The sequence below is a fragment of the Erinaceus europaeus genome, chromosome X, assembly GCF_950295315.1.
Source record: "Erinaceus europaeus chromosome X, mEriEur2.1, whole genome shotgun sequence".
Lineage (NCBI taxonomy): Eukaryota > Metazoa > Chordata > Mammalia > Eulipotyphla > Erinaceidae > Erinaceus > Erinaceus europaeus.
This window is the reverse complement of record NC_080185.1, coordinates 23,895,718-23,909,271: the sequence shown is the minus strand read 5'-3', so window position 1 is coordinate 23,909,271 and position 13,554 is coordinate 23,895,718. Positions and strand designations below refer to the sequence as shown.

The window sequence follows — 13,554 nt, the reverse complement described above, 5'->3', positions numbered from 1 at the left end:
CTTTTGTTGCCCTTGTTGTTTTATTGTTGTAGTTATTATTGTTGTCATCACTGTTGGATAGGACAGAGAGAAATGGAGAGAGGAGGGGAAGACAGAGAGGAGGAGAGAAAGATAGACACCTGCAGACCTGCTTCACCGCCTGTGAAGCGACTCCCCTGCAGGTGGGGAGCCGGGGCTCGAACTGGGATCCTTAGGCTGGTCCTTGCGCTTTGCGCCACTTGCGCTTAACCCGCTGTGCTACCTCCCGACTCCCTTAAATGTTTCTTCTGTATATCTGGTTGTGTTGCTTTTTATTTAAAAATTATATTTTTGATTTTTTTTAAATTTTACCAGAGCACTGCTCAGCTCTGGCTCCTGGTGGTGCTGGGGACAGATCCTAGGAACTCAGAGCCTCAGGCATGAGTCTTTTTGCATAACCACTATGCTATCTCCCTAGCCCTTTAACATTATATTAATGTGTGTTACAAGCTTTTCTAATATGGGACCTCTGTATGAGGACAGTGAAGTTCTCTCAACACCGGCTATGCATATGTACTATGTATATATCGTCTCTATATGTTAAGTATATATGAATATGTATTACTACATGGATATATATGTATATATTGTCATATAGATCTAAAATTTACTGGGCAGTTTTTAGTGGACCCAGAACTATCCTATGTATTTATTTATTTCCTCCAGGGTTGTCACTGGGGCTCGGTGCCTGCACTATGAAACCACTGCCCCTGGAGGCTATTTTTTCCCTTTTGTTGCTCTTGTTGTTTATCGTTATTGTTGTTGTTGTTGCTGCTATTGTTGTCGTTGGATAGGACAGAGAGAAATGGAGAGAGGAGGGGAAGACAGAGGGAGAGAGAAAGATAGACCCCTGCAGACCTGCTTCAATGCTTATGAAGCGACCCCCCTGCAGGTGGGGAGCTGGGGGCTCCTACCGGGATCCTTACTCTCCGGTCTTTGCGCTTTGCACCACGTGTGCTTAACTCACTGTGCCTACTGCCTGACCCCCTTATTTATGTATTTATTTATTTAAAAGATTTATCCTATTTATTTTAAAGGTTGCATAACATTCCATTTTCTGCATAAACCATCATTCATTTAATCTGTTGGTAGACAGTTATGATCTCTGTTATTTTGCTTCCATTCTGGAAGAGGGCAAACATTATTTTTACTTACTGAGAGAGAGAGAACAGAGCACTGCTCAGCGCTGGCATGGATGGTGCTTGGGATTCAACCTGGTTCTGCAGTCATGCAAGTCCTGTCTCTAATGCTGAGCTCCTTCCCTGGCCTGGGGACAGACATTGTTTACACATTGTTTGGACACTGCCTGACTCGATCCTGGGCCAACAGGAAAGCACTTGTTGAATGTCGTCATAACTGCCAGCTTATCCCCTGGAAGCGTGCTCATGCACTCCCAATGCTATATGAGAGCTCCCCTTTCCTCACAACCTATTCTACAGATTTATTTTCAAAGAATTTATTTATTCATGAGAAAGGTAGGAGGAGAGAGAGAGTAAGAGCCAGACATCACTCTGGTACATGTGTTGGCAGGGATTGAACTCAGGACCCTTATGGTTGAGAATCCCATGGTTTATCTACTGTGCCATCTCCCGGACCCTGGGAATTCTTTTCTTGTTAGTTTTTTTTGCCACTAGGAAATCACTGGGACTCAATGCTAGCATATCCATTCCCAGTGCTCTTTTTTTTTTTTTTTTTTTTAGTGGTGATAGGGAGAGAAAGACAAAGAGAGGAGAGATATCACAGCACTACTTCACCACTTGAGCTTTCCTCCCTGCTTTGTGGTGGCAAAGGCTCGACCCACTTGCTGGCCCACTGGGCTGACTTTTTCAAATCGGAGATAAGAGAGGTGCATCGAAGTAAAGCACTCTGAGGGAGGGGGCAGGGCTTTCAGGTCCTGGTGCTGCTGACGGAGGAGGACCTAGGCTGGGAGTGAGTTTTACAGAAAATTGAGATTTTTTTTTTTGTTTTTCTTTTTTTCTTTATTGGGATTAATGGGTTACAGTCGACAGCCAGAGTAGTTTGTACATGTGTAACATTTCTCAGTTTTCTGCATAACAATTCAAACCCCCCAGGTCCTCCTCTGCCATCATGTTCCAGGACCTGAAACCCCCCCACCCCAGAGTCTTTTGCTTTGCTGCAATATGCCAGCTCTAGTCCAAGTTTTGTTTTGTGTTTTCCCTTCTGTTATTTTTCATCTTCTGTCTGTGAGGAGGATCATCCCATATTCATCCTGTGGAACCAAACACACCCATCTGAAAAGATCTGTGTATACTTATATTCATAGCAACATAATTTGTAATAGCCAAAATATGGAAGCAACCCAAGTGTCTAACAACAGATGAGTGACTGAGCAAGTGATGGTCTATATATACTGTGGAATACTACTCAGCTATTAAAAATGGTAACTTCACCTTCTTCACCTCATCTTGCATGGAGCTGGAAGGCATCATGTTAAGTGAGATAAGCCAGGAAGACATGGATGAAAATTAAGAATTTTTATAAACGTATCAATAACTGTACTCACTGTAAACCATTAATTCCCCCCCCCAATAAAACATAGCAAAAAAAAAAAAAAAAAAGAAGAAGAAGAAAAAGAGAAACACATGAGAGAGAGGGAAAGACACCGTAGTGCCAGAGCTTCCTCCACTGTGGTGGGTGCTGGCCTTGAACCTGGGTTATTAACACACATGGCAAAGTGGGTGCGCTATCCAGGTGAGCTCTCTTACCAAACCCAGGGAAATTTCTTGTAATCTGAAATTGTGAATCTGATAGGTGAAAATGCTGCCTTACTCTGATCTGCATTTAGGAATCATGAAAGATGTACCTGAATCTTGACAATTCATCTTGAGCAAGAGTATGATGCTTTGGGGGTGGGGTGGGAGGCTTGTTAGAAAGTTTCAATGTATTTCAATGGAATGTGAATTCTTCATTTGCTTCCTGTAGGACAGAACGGCTCGCCCGAGATGTGATGAAGGAGATGGGCGGGCATCATATCGTGGCCCTCTGTGTGCTCAAGGGAGGCTATAAATTCTTTGCTGACCTGTTGGACTACATTAAAGCACTGAACAGAAATAGTGACAGATCCATTCCTATGACTGTAGATTTTATCAGACTGAAGAGCTACTGTGTAAGTATATTATGCTAGAGTTTTTTAAAATGCATTTATAAAAAGTAAACTGACAAAACCACAGGATAAGGGGTACAACTCCGCACAATTCCCACCACCAGGACTCCGTATCCCATCCTCTCCCCTGATAGCTTTCCTATTCTTTATCCCTCTGGGAGTATGGACCCAGGGTCATTATGGGGTGCAGAAGGTGGAAGGTCTGGCTTCTGTCGTTGCTTCCCCACTGAACATGGGTGTTGGCAGGTTGATCCATACTCCCAGCCTGTTTTTTTTAATGGCAACTGTAGATTTTCTTGTATTTTTTTTTTTTTGAAACTGCATGCAGACTAAACTCATGTTCATTTCACTTGGTTACAGTGGGACTTTTTTCTAGTTTATTCATATCCAGCTGGGTGTTAACCTGTGTTTCTTTTTTAAACATTTACTAAAGATCACATAGTGTATATGAGCTTGAAACCTTTTAAAAAAATATTTCTTTCTTTCCTTTTTTGTTGCCTTTGTTGTTTTTATTGTTGTTGTGGTTATTATTGTTGTTGATGTCATTGTTGGATAGGACAGAGAGAATGGAGAGAGGAGGGGAAGACAGAGGGGGAAGGAAAGAAAGACACCTGCAGACCTGCTTCACCGCCTGTGAAGCGACTCCCCTGGAGGTAGGGAGCCGGGGGCTCGAACTGGGATCCTTACGCCGTCCTTGCGCTTTGCACCATGTGCACTTAATCCACTGTGTTATCGCCCGACTCCCGAAATCTTTTTTATTAATTTGTTTATTATCTTTATTTGATAGAGACAGAAATTGAGAGGAAAGAGGGAACTAGGGAGAAAGGCAGAGCAACACCTGCAGCCTTGCTTCACCACTCGCAAAGCTTCCTTCCCCCCTGCAGGTAGGGACTGGGGGCTCGAACCTGGGTCCTTAGACATTGCAATATGTGCATTCAACCAAGTGTGCCACAACCCAGCCCCTGCTTTTTTTTTTTTTTTAACTTGTTACTTTGGAGAGGCTATAAACCTATTTGTTTTTGCCTTTTTAAATTTTATTTCTTTTTTAAAAAATATTTTGTTTATTTTATTTTTGAGAGAGATGCAGAGAGAGAAAAACACCAGAGCACTGTCCAGCTCTGGCTTATGGTGGTGCGGGACATTGAACCTAGACTTTGGAGCCTCAGGTATGAGAGTCTCTTTGCAGAAACATTATGCTATCTGCCCCCGCCCGTTTGTGCCTCTCTTTTTTTTTTTTTTTTGTTTTAAGGTTTTATTTACTACACAGAGAGGAATGAGAGAGAACCAGAACATTCCTCTGGGACATGCAATATTTTTTTCTTTCTTTTTTTATTTATTTTTTAAAAAGGAGACATTAACAAAACCATAGGATAAGAGGGGAACAATTATTAGAGCTTGAACACGGGACCTCATGCTTGAGAGTCTAGTGCTTTTATCTACTACGCCACCTTGTGGCCACATTTTTGCTTGTTTGTTTGTTTTTTGTTTTTAAGCCAGAACATCAACTACTGAGCTCTGGCTATGGGTATGCCAGGGATCCAACCTGAGTCTTAGGTGCTCCCAGTGCACTCTCTCCCTGGTCTTATAAAGCAGGAACACTGGCACATCAAAGAAAACCTACGCTTTTTTTTTTTCCACTTGTGCAGGCTCATATTCACTGGTGTGTCTTGTGATCTCAAACACCGTAGAGTACTGACAGAGGGCAAGTTTGACTGTGGGATGAGTGAGAATCTGTGTTCCCCAACACCCCCCCCCTGCACACCCCCTCCAGATAACACAGCCCTGGTGGTGCAGCATTGGCTGTTTTAATACTATTCTTTTTTTTTTTTTTTTTTTTTTTTTACCAGAGAGCACAGCTCAGCTCTGGCTTACGGTGGTGCAGGGGATTGAACCTGGGGCTTTGGAGCCTCAGGCATGAGCACTGGCTGTTTTAGCTTTTTGATTTTTGAGTTGAGAAATTATTATTTGTCAGGGTAACACTGGGTTACATCACAGACTCAGCTTGATCTTCACCGATGAATCGCATCACTCATCATCCTTTGATCATGTGGCTGTTGGGTTTTTATCACTTCAGACTACTTCCTTTGTTTCTGGCTGCATGTAGGCCTTTGTAGTTACCATAAGCTACAATTTCTCTTAAAAAATGGAATTTCGCCCAGCTTCTTCAGGGATTCGAAATGCATGTCTGGCTTTTGCTATTTATGAGTCAGTATCGTAGATCGTATTTCATGGAGAAGAAGACCGCTTGATCTACATGTAACTCTTTTTTAAAAAAATATTTATTCATTCCCTTTTGTTGCCCTTGTTGTTTGATTATTGAAGTTATTATTGTTGTTGTTGTTGGATAGGACAAAGAGAAATGGAGAGAGGAAGGGAAGACAGAGTGGGGGAGAGAAAGATAGACACCTGCAGACCTGCTTCACCGACAGGTGGGGAGCCGGGGCCTCGAACTGGGATCCTTAAGCTGGTCCTTGCACTTGGCGCCATGTGCGCTTAACCCGCTGTGCTACCGCCCGACTCCCTGCATGTAACTCTTAACCTTTATTCCCTCTGTTAATTATTTATTTGAATGACCCATGTCTGACTTTTCCACACATTTTCATCAGTCTTGCAGGTGATTGGGCAACCCTTTTATGCTCAAACACCAAGGCATTACTCCACGCTCAGAAGCTTCTTTTAGGTGTGATGGGATGGGGTGGGGCTGGGGGGGGCAGGATAGCATAATGGTTCTGCAAAGAGACTCTGTCATGCTTGAGGCTTCCAATTCCCAGGTTCAGTCCCCCATACCACTACCCACCACAAGCCAGAGCTGAGTGGTGTGATCTAGCAAAAACCATACCAAACCAAAGCAAACAAACCAATACCGACACACACCCTCCTGTTCACTACTCAAAGTCTTGCCAGAATTGAAGACTTGCCTAAATGCACAATTCAGATTTTGCACTCAGTGCAGTTCACTATATGTATGGCTTCTGGTGGTGGACCCTGAACTTGAATCCCCATCAATGTAGCTGCCCGGCCACTAATGCACTGTTGCTTAGAGTGATAGCTTGCACTTAGGGTCCATGCTCCTGACTTTGTGTAGTCCTCCCTACACACATCCACACCAGTCTTCTTACTTTATGACCTATGCTTCATTCCTCTGGGGACTTGGCATGGGATATACTTCCTTGGAAAAGAAAGCAAAGGGAGTTTACTATTCAAACAAAACAAAACAAACAAGAAACAGTGACCTTCTTCATGCAGGAACCGCAGTGCCAGGTCCCTACAACTTGACTCTTTTTAAATAAAATATATATACATATATATTAATAATTTCTCCCCCCCTTTTGTTGCCCCTGTTTTCTTATTGTTGTAGTTATTATTGTTGTTCTTGGATAGGACAGAGAGAAATGGAGAGAGGAAGGGAAGACAGGGGGAGAGAAAGAGAGACACCTGCAGACCTGCTTCACCGCCCGTGAAGCAACTCCCCTGCAGGTTGGGAGCCAGGGGCTCAAACTGGGATCTTTGCGCTGGTCCTTACATGTGCACTTAATGCACTGCACTACTGCCCGACTCCCTATATATATTTTTTATTAGTGACTTCATAGTGATTTATAAGTTCATAAGACAATAGGGGTATTACCAAAGTTCTGTGCCACCCACCCCTCCTCCTGTGGTGACCCCTGTAGTTCTCCCGGGGTCATAAATACAGGTTGACAACATATATATTTTTTTTCTTCTTTGTTTTTCCCCTAGAGCACTGCCCAGCTTTGGCTTGTGGTGTCGGGAATTAAACCTGGGAACTCAGAGACTCAAGACATGAAAGTCATTTGCATAACCATTATGTTGTCTCCCCAGCCTTATATATATATCTTCTTTTTTCAAGTTCATGTCTCAGTTCTCTATATTCCACTTATGAATGAAATCATAACACAGTTGTCCTTCTTTATTTCACTAAGCATGCTCACTGCCCGTTCCATCCATTTAGTCCCAAAAGACACATTATATGGTCTTTTTTTACTGCCGAGTAGTACTCCATTGAGTATATATGTCCCATGACTTTTTTTTATAAGACTTAAATCAGTAATTTTATTCTATTGTTAAAGGCTTCCCCCTAACTCTGAGCATTCCTCATAAGGTTTCTCCTCACCACCCAATATTTTAAACTTGTGGTCAGGAAAATGAAAATGTGCAGGCTCTAGAGAAGGCTGTGGGCTATTTGGGCAAAAATTGTTGACCTCATGTGGAAGTATAGTTTGACTTTTCATGTTGGTTTTGTCACAGAAGAAGGAACAAGTGTATTTAGCGTGACTGATTTCACTTTCTTTTTCTAGTTAGTGATTTAATGCCGAGTTGCACAATTATGAGGTAACAGGGCTACAGTTCCACACCTTTCTCACCACCAGAGAGTTCTGTGACCCCATTCCTTCCATTGGAAACTGCAGCAGTACCCAAGGTCACAGATACGGGTTGATTATTATTTATTATTATTATTTTTTAAATTTCTTTATTGGGGAATTAATGTTTTACATTCAACAGTAAATACAATCGTTTGTACATGCATAACATTCCCCAGTTCCCCATTTAACAATACAACCCCCACTATGTCATTTATCATCCTTCATGGACCTGTATTCTCCCCACCCACCCACTCCCACCTCAGAGTCTTTTACTTTGGTGCAATATTTACATTTCAGGTTCTACTTGTGTTTTCATTTCTGATCTTGTTTTTCAACTTTTATTATTTCTTTTTTATAAAAATTTATTTATTTATTATTAATGAGAGGGATAGGAGGAGAGAGAGAGAGAAAGAACTAGACATTACTCTGGTACATATGTGCTGCTGGGGATTGAACTCAGGACCTCATGCTTAAGAGTCCAACACTTTATCCACTGCGCCACCTCCTGGACCACTATTTCTTTTTTTTTTTTTGCCTCCAGGGTTATTGCTGGAGCTCAGTGCCTGCACCATGAATCCACTGCTCCTGGAGGCCATTCCCCCCCCTTTTGTTGCCCTTGTTGTAGCCTTGTGGTTTTTGTTGTTGTTGATATCATTCGTTGTTGCATAGGCCAGAGAGAAATGGAGAGAGGAGGGGAAGACAGGGTGGGGAAAAGAAAGATAGACACCTACAGACCTGTTTTACCACCTGTGAAGTGACTCCCTTGCAGGTAGGGAGCTGGGGGCTCAAACTGGAATCCTTATGTCGGTCCTTGCGCTTTGTGCCATGTGTGCTTAACCCGCTGTGCCTGACCCCCTATTTATTATTTCTACAACTCTCTCTCTCTCTCTCTCTCTCTCTTTTTTTACCAATTTTTTTTTTTATCAATTCTGGCTTATGGTGGTGTAGGGGATTGAACCTGGGACTTTAGAGCCTCAGGCATGAAGGTTCCCTTGCACAACCATTATGCTATCTCCTCCTGCCTTGTCTATATTGCCCATTTTTTCCCTGTGGTCCTGCCATATCTTCCTTTCTAAGTCACAACTACTTCTGAGTGTCTCCTCTCTCTCTCTCTTTTCTCTGGGTCCTGATGGAATTGGAGTTCAGATCCCTCGGAAGTATGGACCAAAACTCTTTTTTTTTTTTTTTCTCCAAAAAAAGACTTTATTTTTGGATAGAGTCAGATAGTGATTGAGAGGGGAGGGGAAGATAGAGAGAAAAGCAGAGTGACATCTGCAACCCTACTTCATTGCTCCTGAAGCTTTCCCCCAGCAGGTGGGAACCAGGGACATGAACCTGGGTCCTTGCATGCTGCGGTGTGTGCACTTAATCAGCTGCACCACCTACCGCCTGGCCCCTGGACCAAAATTCTTTACAGGCTGCAGAAGGTGGAAGGTCTGGCTTCTGATAGTGCTTCTCCACTGGATGTGGTCACTGGCAGGTTGATCCATACCCCCAGTCTGTTTCTGTCTTAGTGGGGTAGGACTCTGGGGAGGTGAGGTTCTGGGACACATTGGTGAGCTCGTCTGCCCAGGGAGTTCAGAATGAGTAGCATCTGCAACTTGGTGGATGTCGCTTACTGAGTTTCTGGAGAAATCCTGGTTGTATTTTGAGTTTTCAGGGGATTTTTTTATTGCCCCTCCCCCCCAGTTTATCAGGAGCAGGCTCTGAAACGGCTGCTACTCCATGACCATGCCTCCAGAAGTCTCACTTTAAAAAAAAATTAGTTTGGGAGTCGGGCGGTAGCACAGCCGGGCTAAGCGCACGTGGCGCCAAGTGCAAGGACCGGGGTAAGGATCCCGGTTTGAGCCCCCAGCTCCCCACCTGCAGGGGAGTCACTTCACAGGCGGTGAAGTAGGTCTGCAGGTGTCTGTCTGTCTTTCTCTCCTCCTCTCTGTCTTCCCTTCCTCTCTCCATTTCTCTCTGTCCTATCCAACAACGACGACGACATCAATAACAACAACAATAACTACAACAATAAAAAACAAGGGCAACAAAAGGGAAAATAAATATTAAGGAAAAAAATAGGAAAACAACAAAAAACACAGAGCACCTGACTTGTGCTTTAATTTTTAAAAAAAAAATTATTATTGAATACAGAGAGAAATTGAGAGGGGTGGGGGGGGAGACAGAGAGACACCTGTAGCCCTGCTTCACCATTAGTGAAGCTTTCTCTCTGCAAGTGAGGACTAGGGGCTTGACCTCAGGTCCTTACACACTGTAGTGCGTATGCTTAACCAAGTGTGCCACCACCTGCCCCCTAAACTTCTTTTCTTTAGCCTCTTTCCTGGAAGGCACCAGAGTAGGCTCTGTATTGACTAATTTTGTCCTTCTGGCTCCTGTAACCATAGCTCTGCAAACCCACTCCGAACCCAGAGAGCTACATTTTCTTCATCAGGCTAGCAAGGCAAGAGTTTTATTCACTTATATATTAACAGCTAACTGCCTAGACAAGAGATTGCTTGGCGATTCCAAATAACATTTTTGTTTTGTTTTGTTTTGTTTTGCCTCCAGGGTTACTGCTGGGGTTTGGTGCCTGCACTATGAGTCCACTGCTCCTGGTGGCCATTTTTTTTCATTGTTGTTGCTGCATAGGACAGAGAGAAATTGAGAGAGGAGGAGAAGACGGGAGAGAAAGATAGACACCTGCAGACCTGCTTCACTGTTTGTGAAGCAATCCCCCTGCAGGTTTGTTTGCTTGCTTGCTTGCTTCTGTTTTGAGAGTAACTTCTTATTTTGAAGATTTATTATTTTTTTTAATTTGATAGGGCAGATAAATTGAGAAGGGAAGGGGGGAGAGAGAGAGAGAGACAGAGAGACCTGCAGCACTACTTCACCACTTGTGAAGCTTCCCTCCCACTGGTGGTGATGGGGGGCTTGAACCCGGGTCCTTGATCATGGTAACCTATGACCACCCTGTCTTTCCACCTCCACCCCTGAATGACTTCTTAAATAGTTTCATGTAAGAAGCTAATGCTTTTTAAGTCTGGCTCTTTTCTCTTGCTTTGATATTTTGTTTCACTTTATTTTATTTTATCCAGAAAAGTCACTTTGATGTTGCCATTAGATTGTCTAAAACCTATCTTCTATAAACTTCTGTCTGTCTGTCCACCGTTTTCTCTAGCTACATATCTTTCTGTCCAAGTGAACCTACTGACTCATGCCTTTCTTCTGCTTACTGAATTAAGACAATCGCTGTCAGTGGGAGAAAGAATCTGCACAGTATAAATGGGCAGGAGTGCGGACTGTGTGTAGTGTAAATGGAACTGTAACAGAACTAGGACCAAAAAAGTATGATTTCTTCTACTTTCTTGTGCATTTTTTTTTTTTTTTTACCAGAGCACTGCTCAGCTCTGGCTTATGGCGGTGTGGGGGATTGAACCTGGGACTTGAGAGCTTCAGGCATGAAAGTCTCTTTGCATAACCGTTATGCTATACCCCCAACTGTGCATTTTCTTTTATATTTATTTGATTATTGGACAGAAGCAGAGGAATTGAGAGGGAAGGGGGGAGGGAGAGAGAGAGAGAGAGAGAGAGAGAGAGAGAGTCCTGCAACACTGCTTCACACTTGTGAAACCTTTCCCCTACAGATGGGGACTAGGGGCTTGAACCCAGAACCTTGTGCATAGTAACATGCATTCAACTGGTTATACTACCACCTTTGTGGATTTTCACTTTGTGTTCCTTGTCAGGCAGCAGGGCTTTCATTAAATCACCCCAGTTCTTAGGACATATAGGCAATATTTCAGATTTTTCTCCCATGAAACCACACATTTTTTTTTTTTAAAGAATTAAAGAGATCGGGGCCGGGTGATGGCACACCTGGTTAAACGCACACATTACAGTGTGCAAGGACCCGTGTTTGAGTCTCTGGTCCCTGCCTGTAGGGGGAAAGTTTCACAAGTGTGAAGCAGTGTTGCAGGTCTCTCTCCCTCTCCCTCTCCCTCTCCCTCTCCCTCTCCCTCTCCCTCTCCCTCTCCCTCTCCCTCTCCCTCTCCCTCTGTCCTCTCCCTCTCCCTCTCCCTCTCTCTCTGTCCTCTCCCTCTCCCTCTCTCTCTGTCCTCTCCCTCTCCCCTCTCCCTCTCTCTCTGTCCTCTCCCTCTCCCTCTCCCTCTCCCTCTCCCTATGTCCTCTCCCTCTCCCTATGTCCTCTCCCTCTCCCCTCTCCCTCTCTCTCTGTCCTCTCCCTCTCCCTCTCTCTCTGTCCTCTCCCTCTCCCCTCTCCCTCTCCCTCTCTCTCTGTCCTCTCCCTCTCCCCTCTCCCTCTACCTCTCCCTCTCTCTCCCCCTCCCCTCTCCCCTCCCCCCTCTCAATTTCTCTGTCTCTGCAGGGGGAAAGCTTCATGAGTGGTGAAGCAGTGCTGCAGGTATCTCTGTGTCTCCCCCTCTTACCCCCTTTCCTCTCAATTTCTGGCTGTCTCTCTAGCCAATAAATAAATAAATAAATAAAGTTAATTAAAAAATTAAATAAATCAAGTCATTCAACCAACAGATTGGCCATCTTTTGTATCCAAGGCCATGAAAAATGGTTCTGTCGATTGTTTTTATTTCATCAGATCTTTTTTTAAAAAATATTTATTTATTATTTATTCCCTTTTGTTGCCCTTGTTGTTTTATTGTTGTAGTTATGATTGATGTTGTTGTTGTTGGATAGGACAGAGAGAAATGGAGACAGGAAGGGAAGACAGAGGGGGAGAGAAAGATAGACACCTGCAGACCTGCTTCACTGCCTGTGAAGGGACTCCCCTGCAGGTGGGGAGCCCGGGGCTCAAACCAGGATCATTATGCCAGTCCTTGTGCTTTGTGCCACCTGCGCTTAACCCACTGCGCTACTGCCCGACTCCCTTCATCAGATCTTAATCCCAAATCAGGTATGTGTTGAAAAGTACGAAATAGGATGTAGTGACTTTGGAAGGTCTGAGACTAGTGTGCTTGAAGATTAAATGGTATTAAATGCAGCACTCAGCTCTTCAATCTTTTCTCTTCTCCTTTTTTTAAAAAATATTTTTATTTATCCTGGATAGAGACAGAGGTAAATTTAGAGCAAAGGGGGAGATAGGGTGAGAGACACCTGCAGTCCCACTTCAAGACTTGTGAAGCCTTTACCTGCAGGGGCTTGAACATGGGTCTTTGTACAGTGTCATGTGTGCACGCAGCTAGGTCCACCACCACCTCAGTCTTTCCTTAGTACTGCGTTGTGCTAAGTGGTATTTTTGATTTGATTAGAAAAGTATTGACAAGTAGGACTTTCTATAATGATGAATATCATCTATATCTGTGCTAACACTGCGCCACTAACCATGCATAGCTGTTGAGTGCTTGAAATGACTTGTGCAACGGGAATTTTATTTAATTCAAAGTATTTTGAATTACCACCAGACTCACTTAAAATATTATTTTTATTCATTTTATTTTAGTTCTGGTGGTGGGAATCGTGTGGAATTGTACCCTTCTTATCCTATGGTCTTGTCAGTGTTTCCGTTTTATGAATAAGTAAAAATAAAAGGTTTCCATATAAAAAAGTGACCAGTATACTAATAAACAGATGTTTTGAGGAGGAAGAATGGGGAAGTGGAGAGAGACCAGAACACTGAGCAATCAATCATATGAGGTACTCGGGATCGAACCCAGGGTCTTAGGCATTCAAAGTATATGCTCTGAGCCACCTCCACCTCCCCAGCCAAATTATGAGTTCTTATAAAAGAGCACATTGCTTCTTAAAAGAAGGACAGGGGAAATAGCATAATGGTTATGCAAACAGACTCTCATGCCTGAGGCTCTGAGAGGTCTCAAGTTCAATATCCACCCCCCCACACACACACACCAGCGCCATAAGCCAGAACTGAGCAGTACTCCGGTAAAAACAAACATTTTTTAAAAAGATACTGTGAGGGAGACAGCATAATGGTTATGTAAAAAGACCACAGGTTCAATCCCCAGCATAAACCAGAGCTGATGAGTGGGAGGGGAGGGGTTACGGAGTTGTGGTGGT

At 43.6% G+C, this 13,554-nt stretch overlaps 1 protein-coding gene across 2 annotated transcripts in view; it reads left to right on the top strand.

Annotated features, from left to right (window-relative positions):
* The window catches only part of HPRT1 (hypoxanthine phosphoribosyltransferase 1), a 70,303-nt gene that overhangs the window by 29,064 nt on the left and 27,685 nt on the right, over positions 1–13,554 (top strand). For both annotated transcript variants that reach the window (XM_060183180.1, XM_007517003.3), the window contains one exon: positions 2,962–3,145. In XM_060183180.1, the coding sequence (XP_060039163.1) occupies positions 2,987–3,145 (159 nt within the window). In that variant the 5' untranslated portion in view covers positions 2,962–2,986. The remainder of the gene's footprint in view (positions 1–2,961; positions 3,146–13,554) is intronic.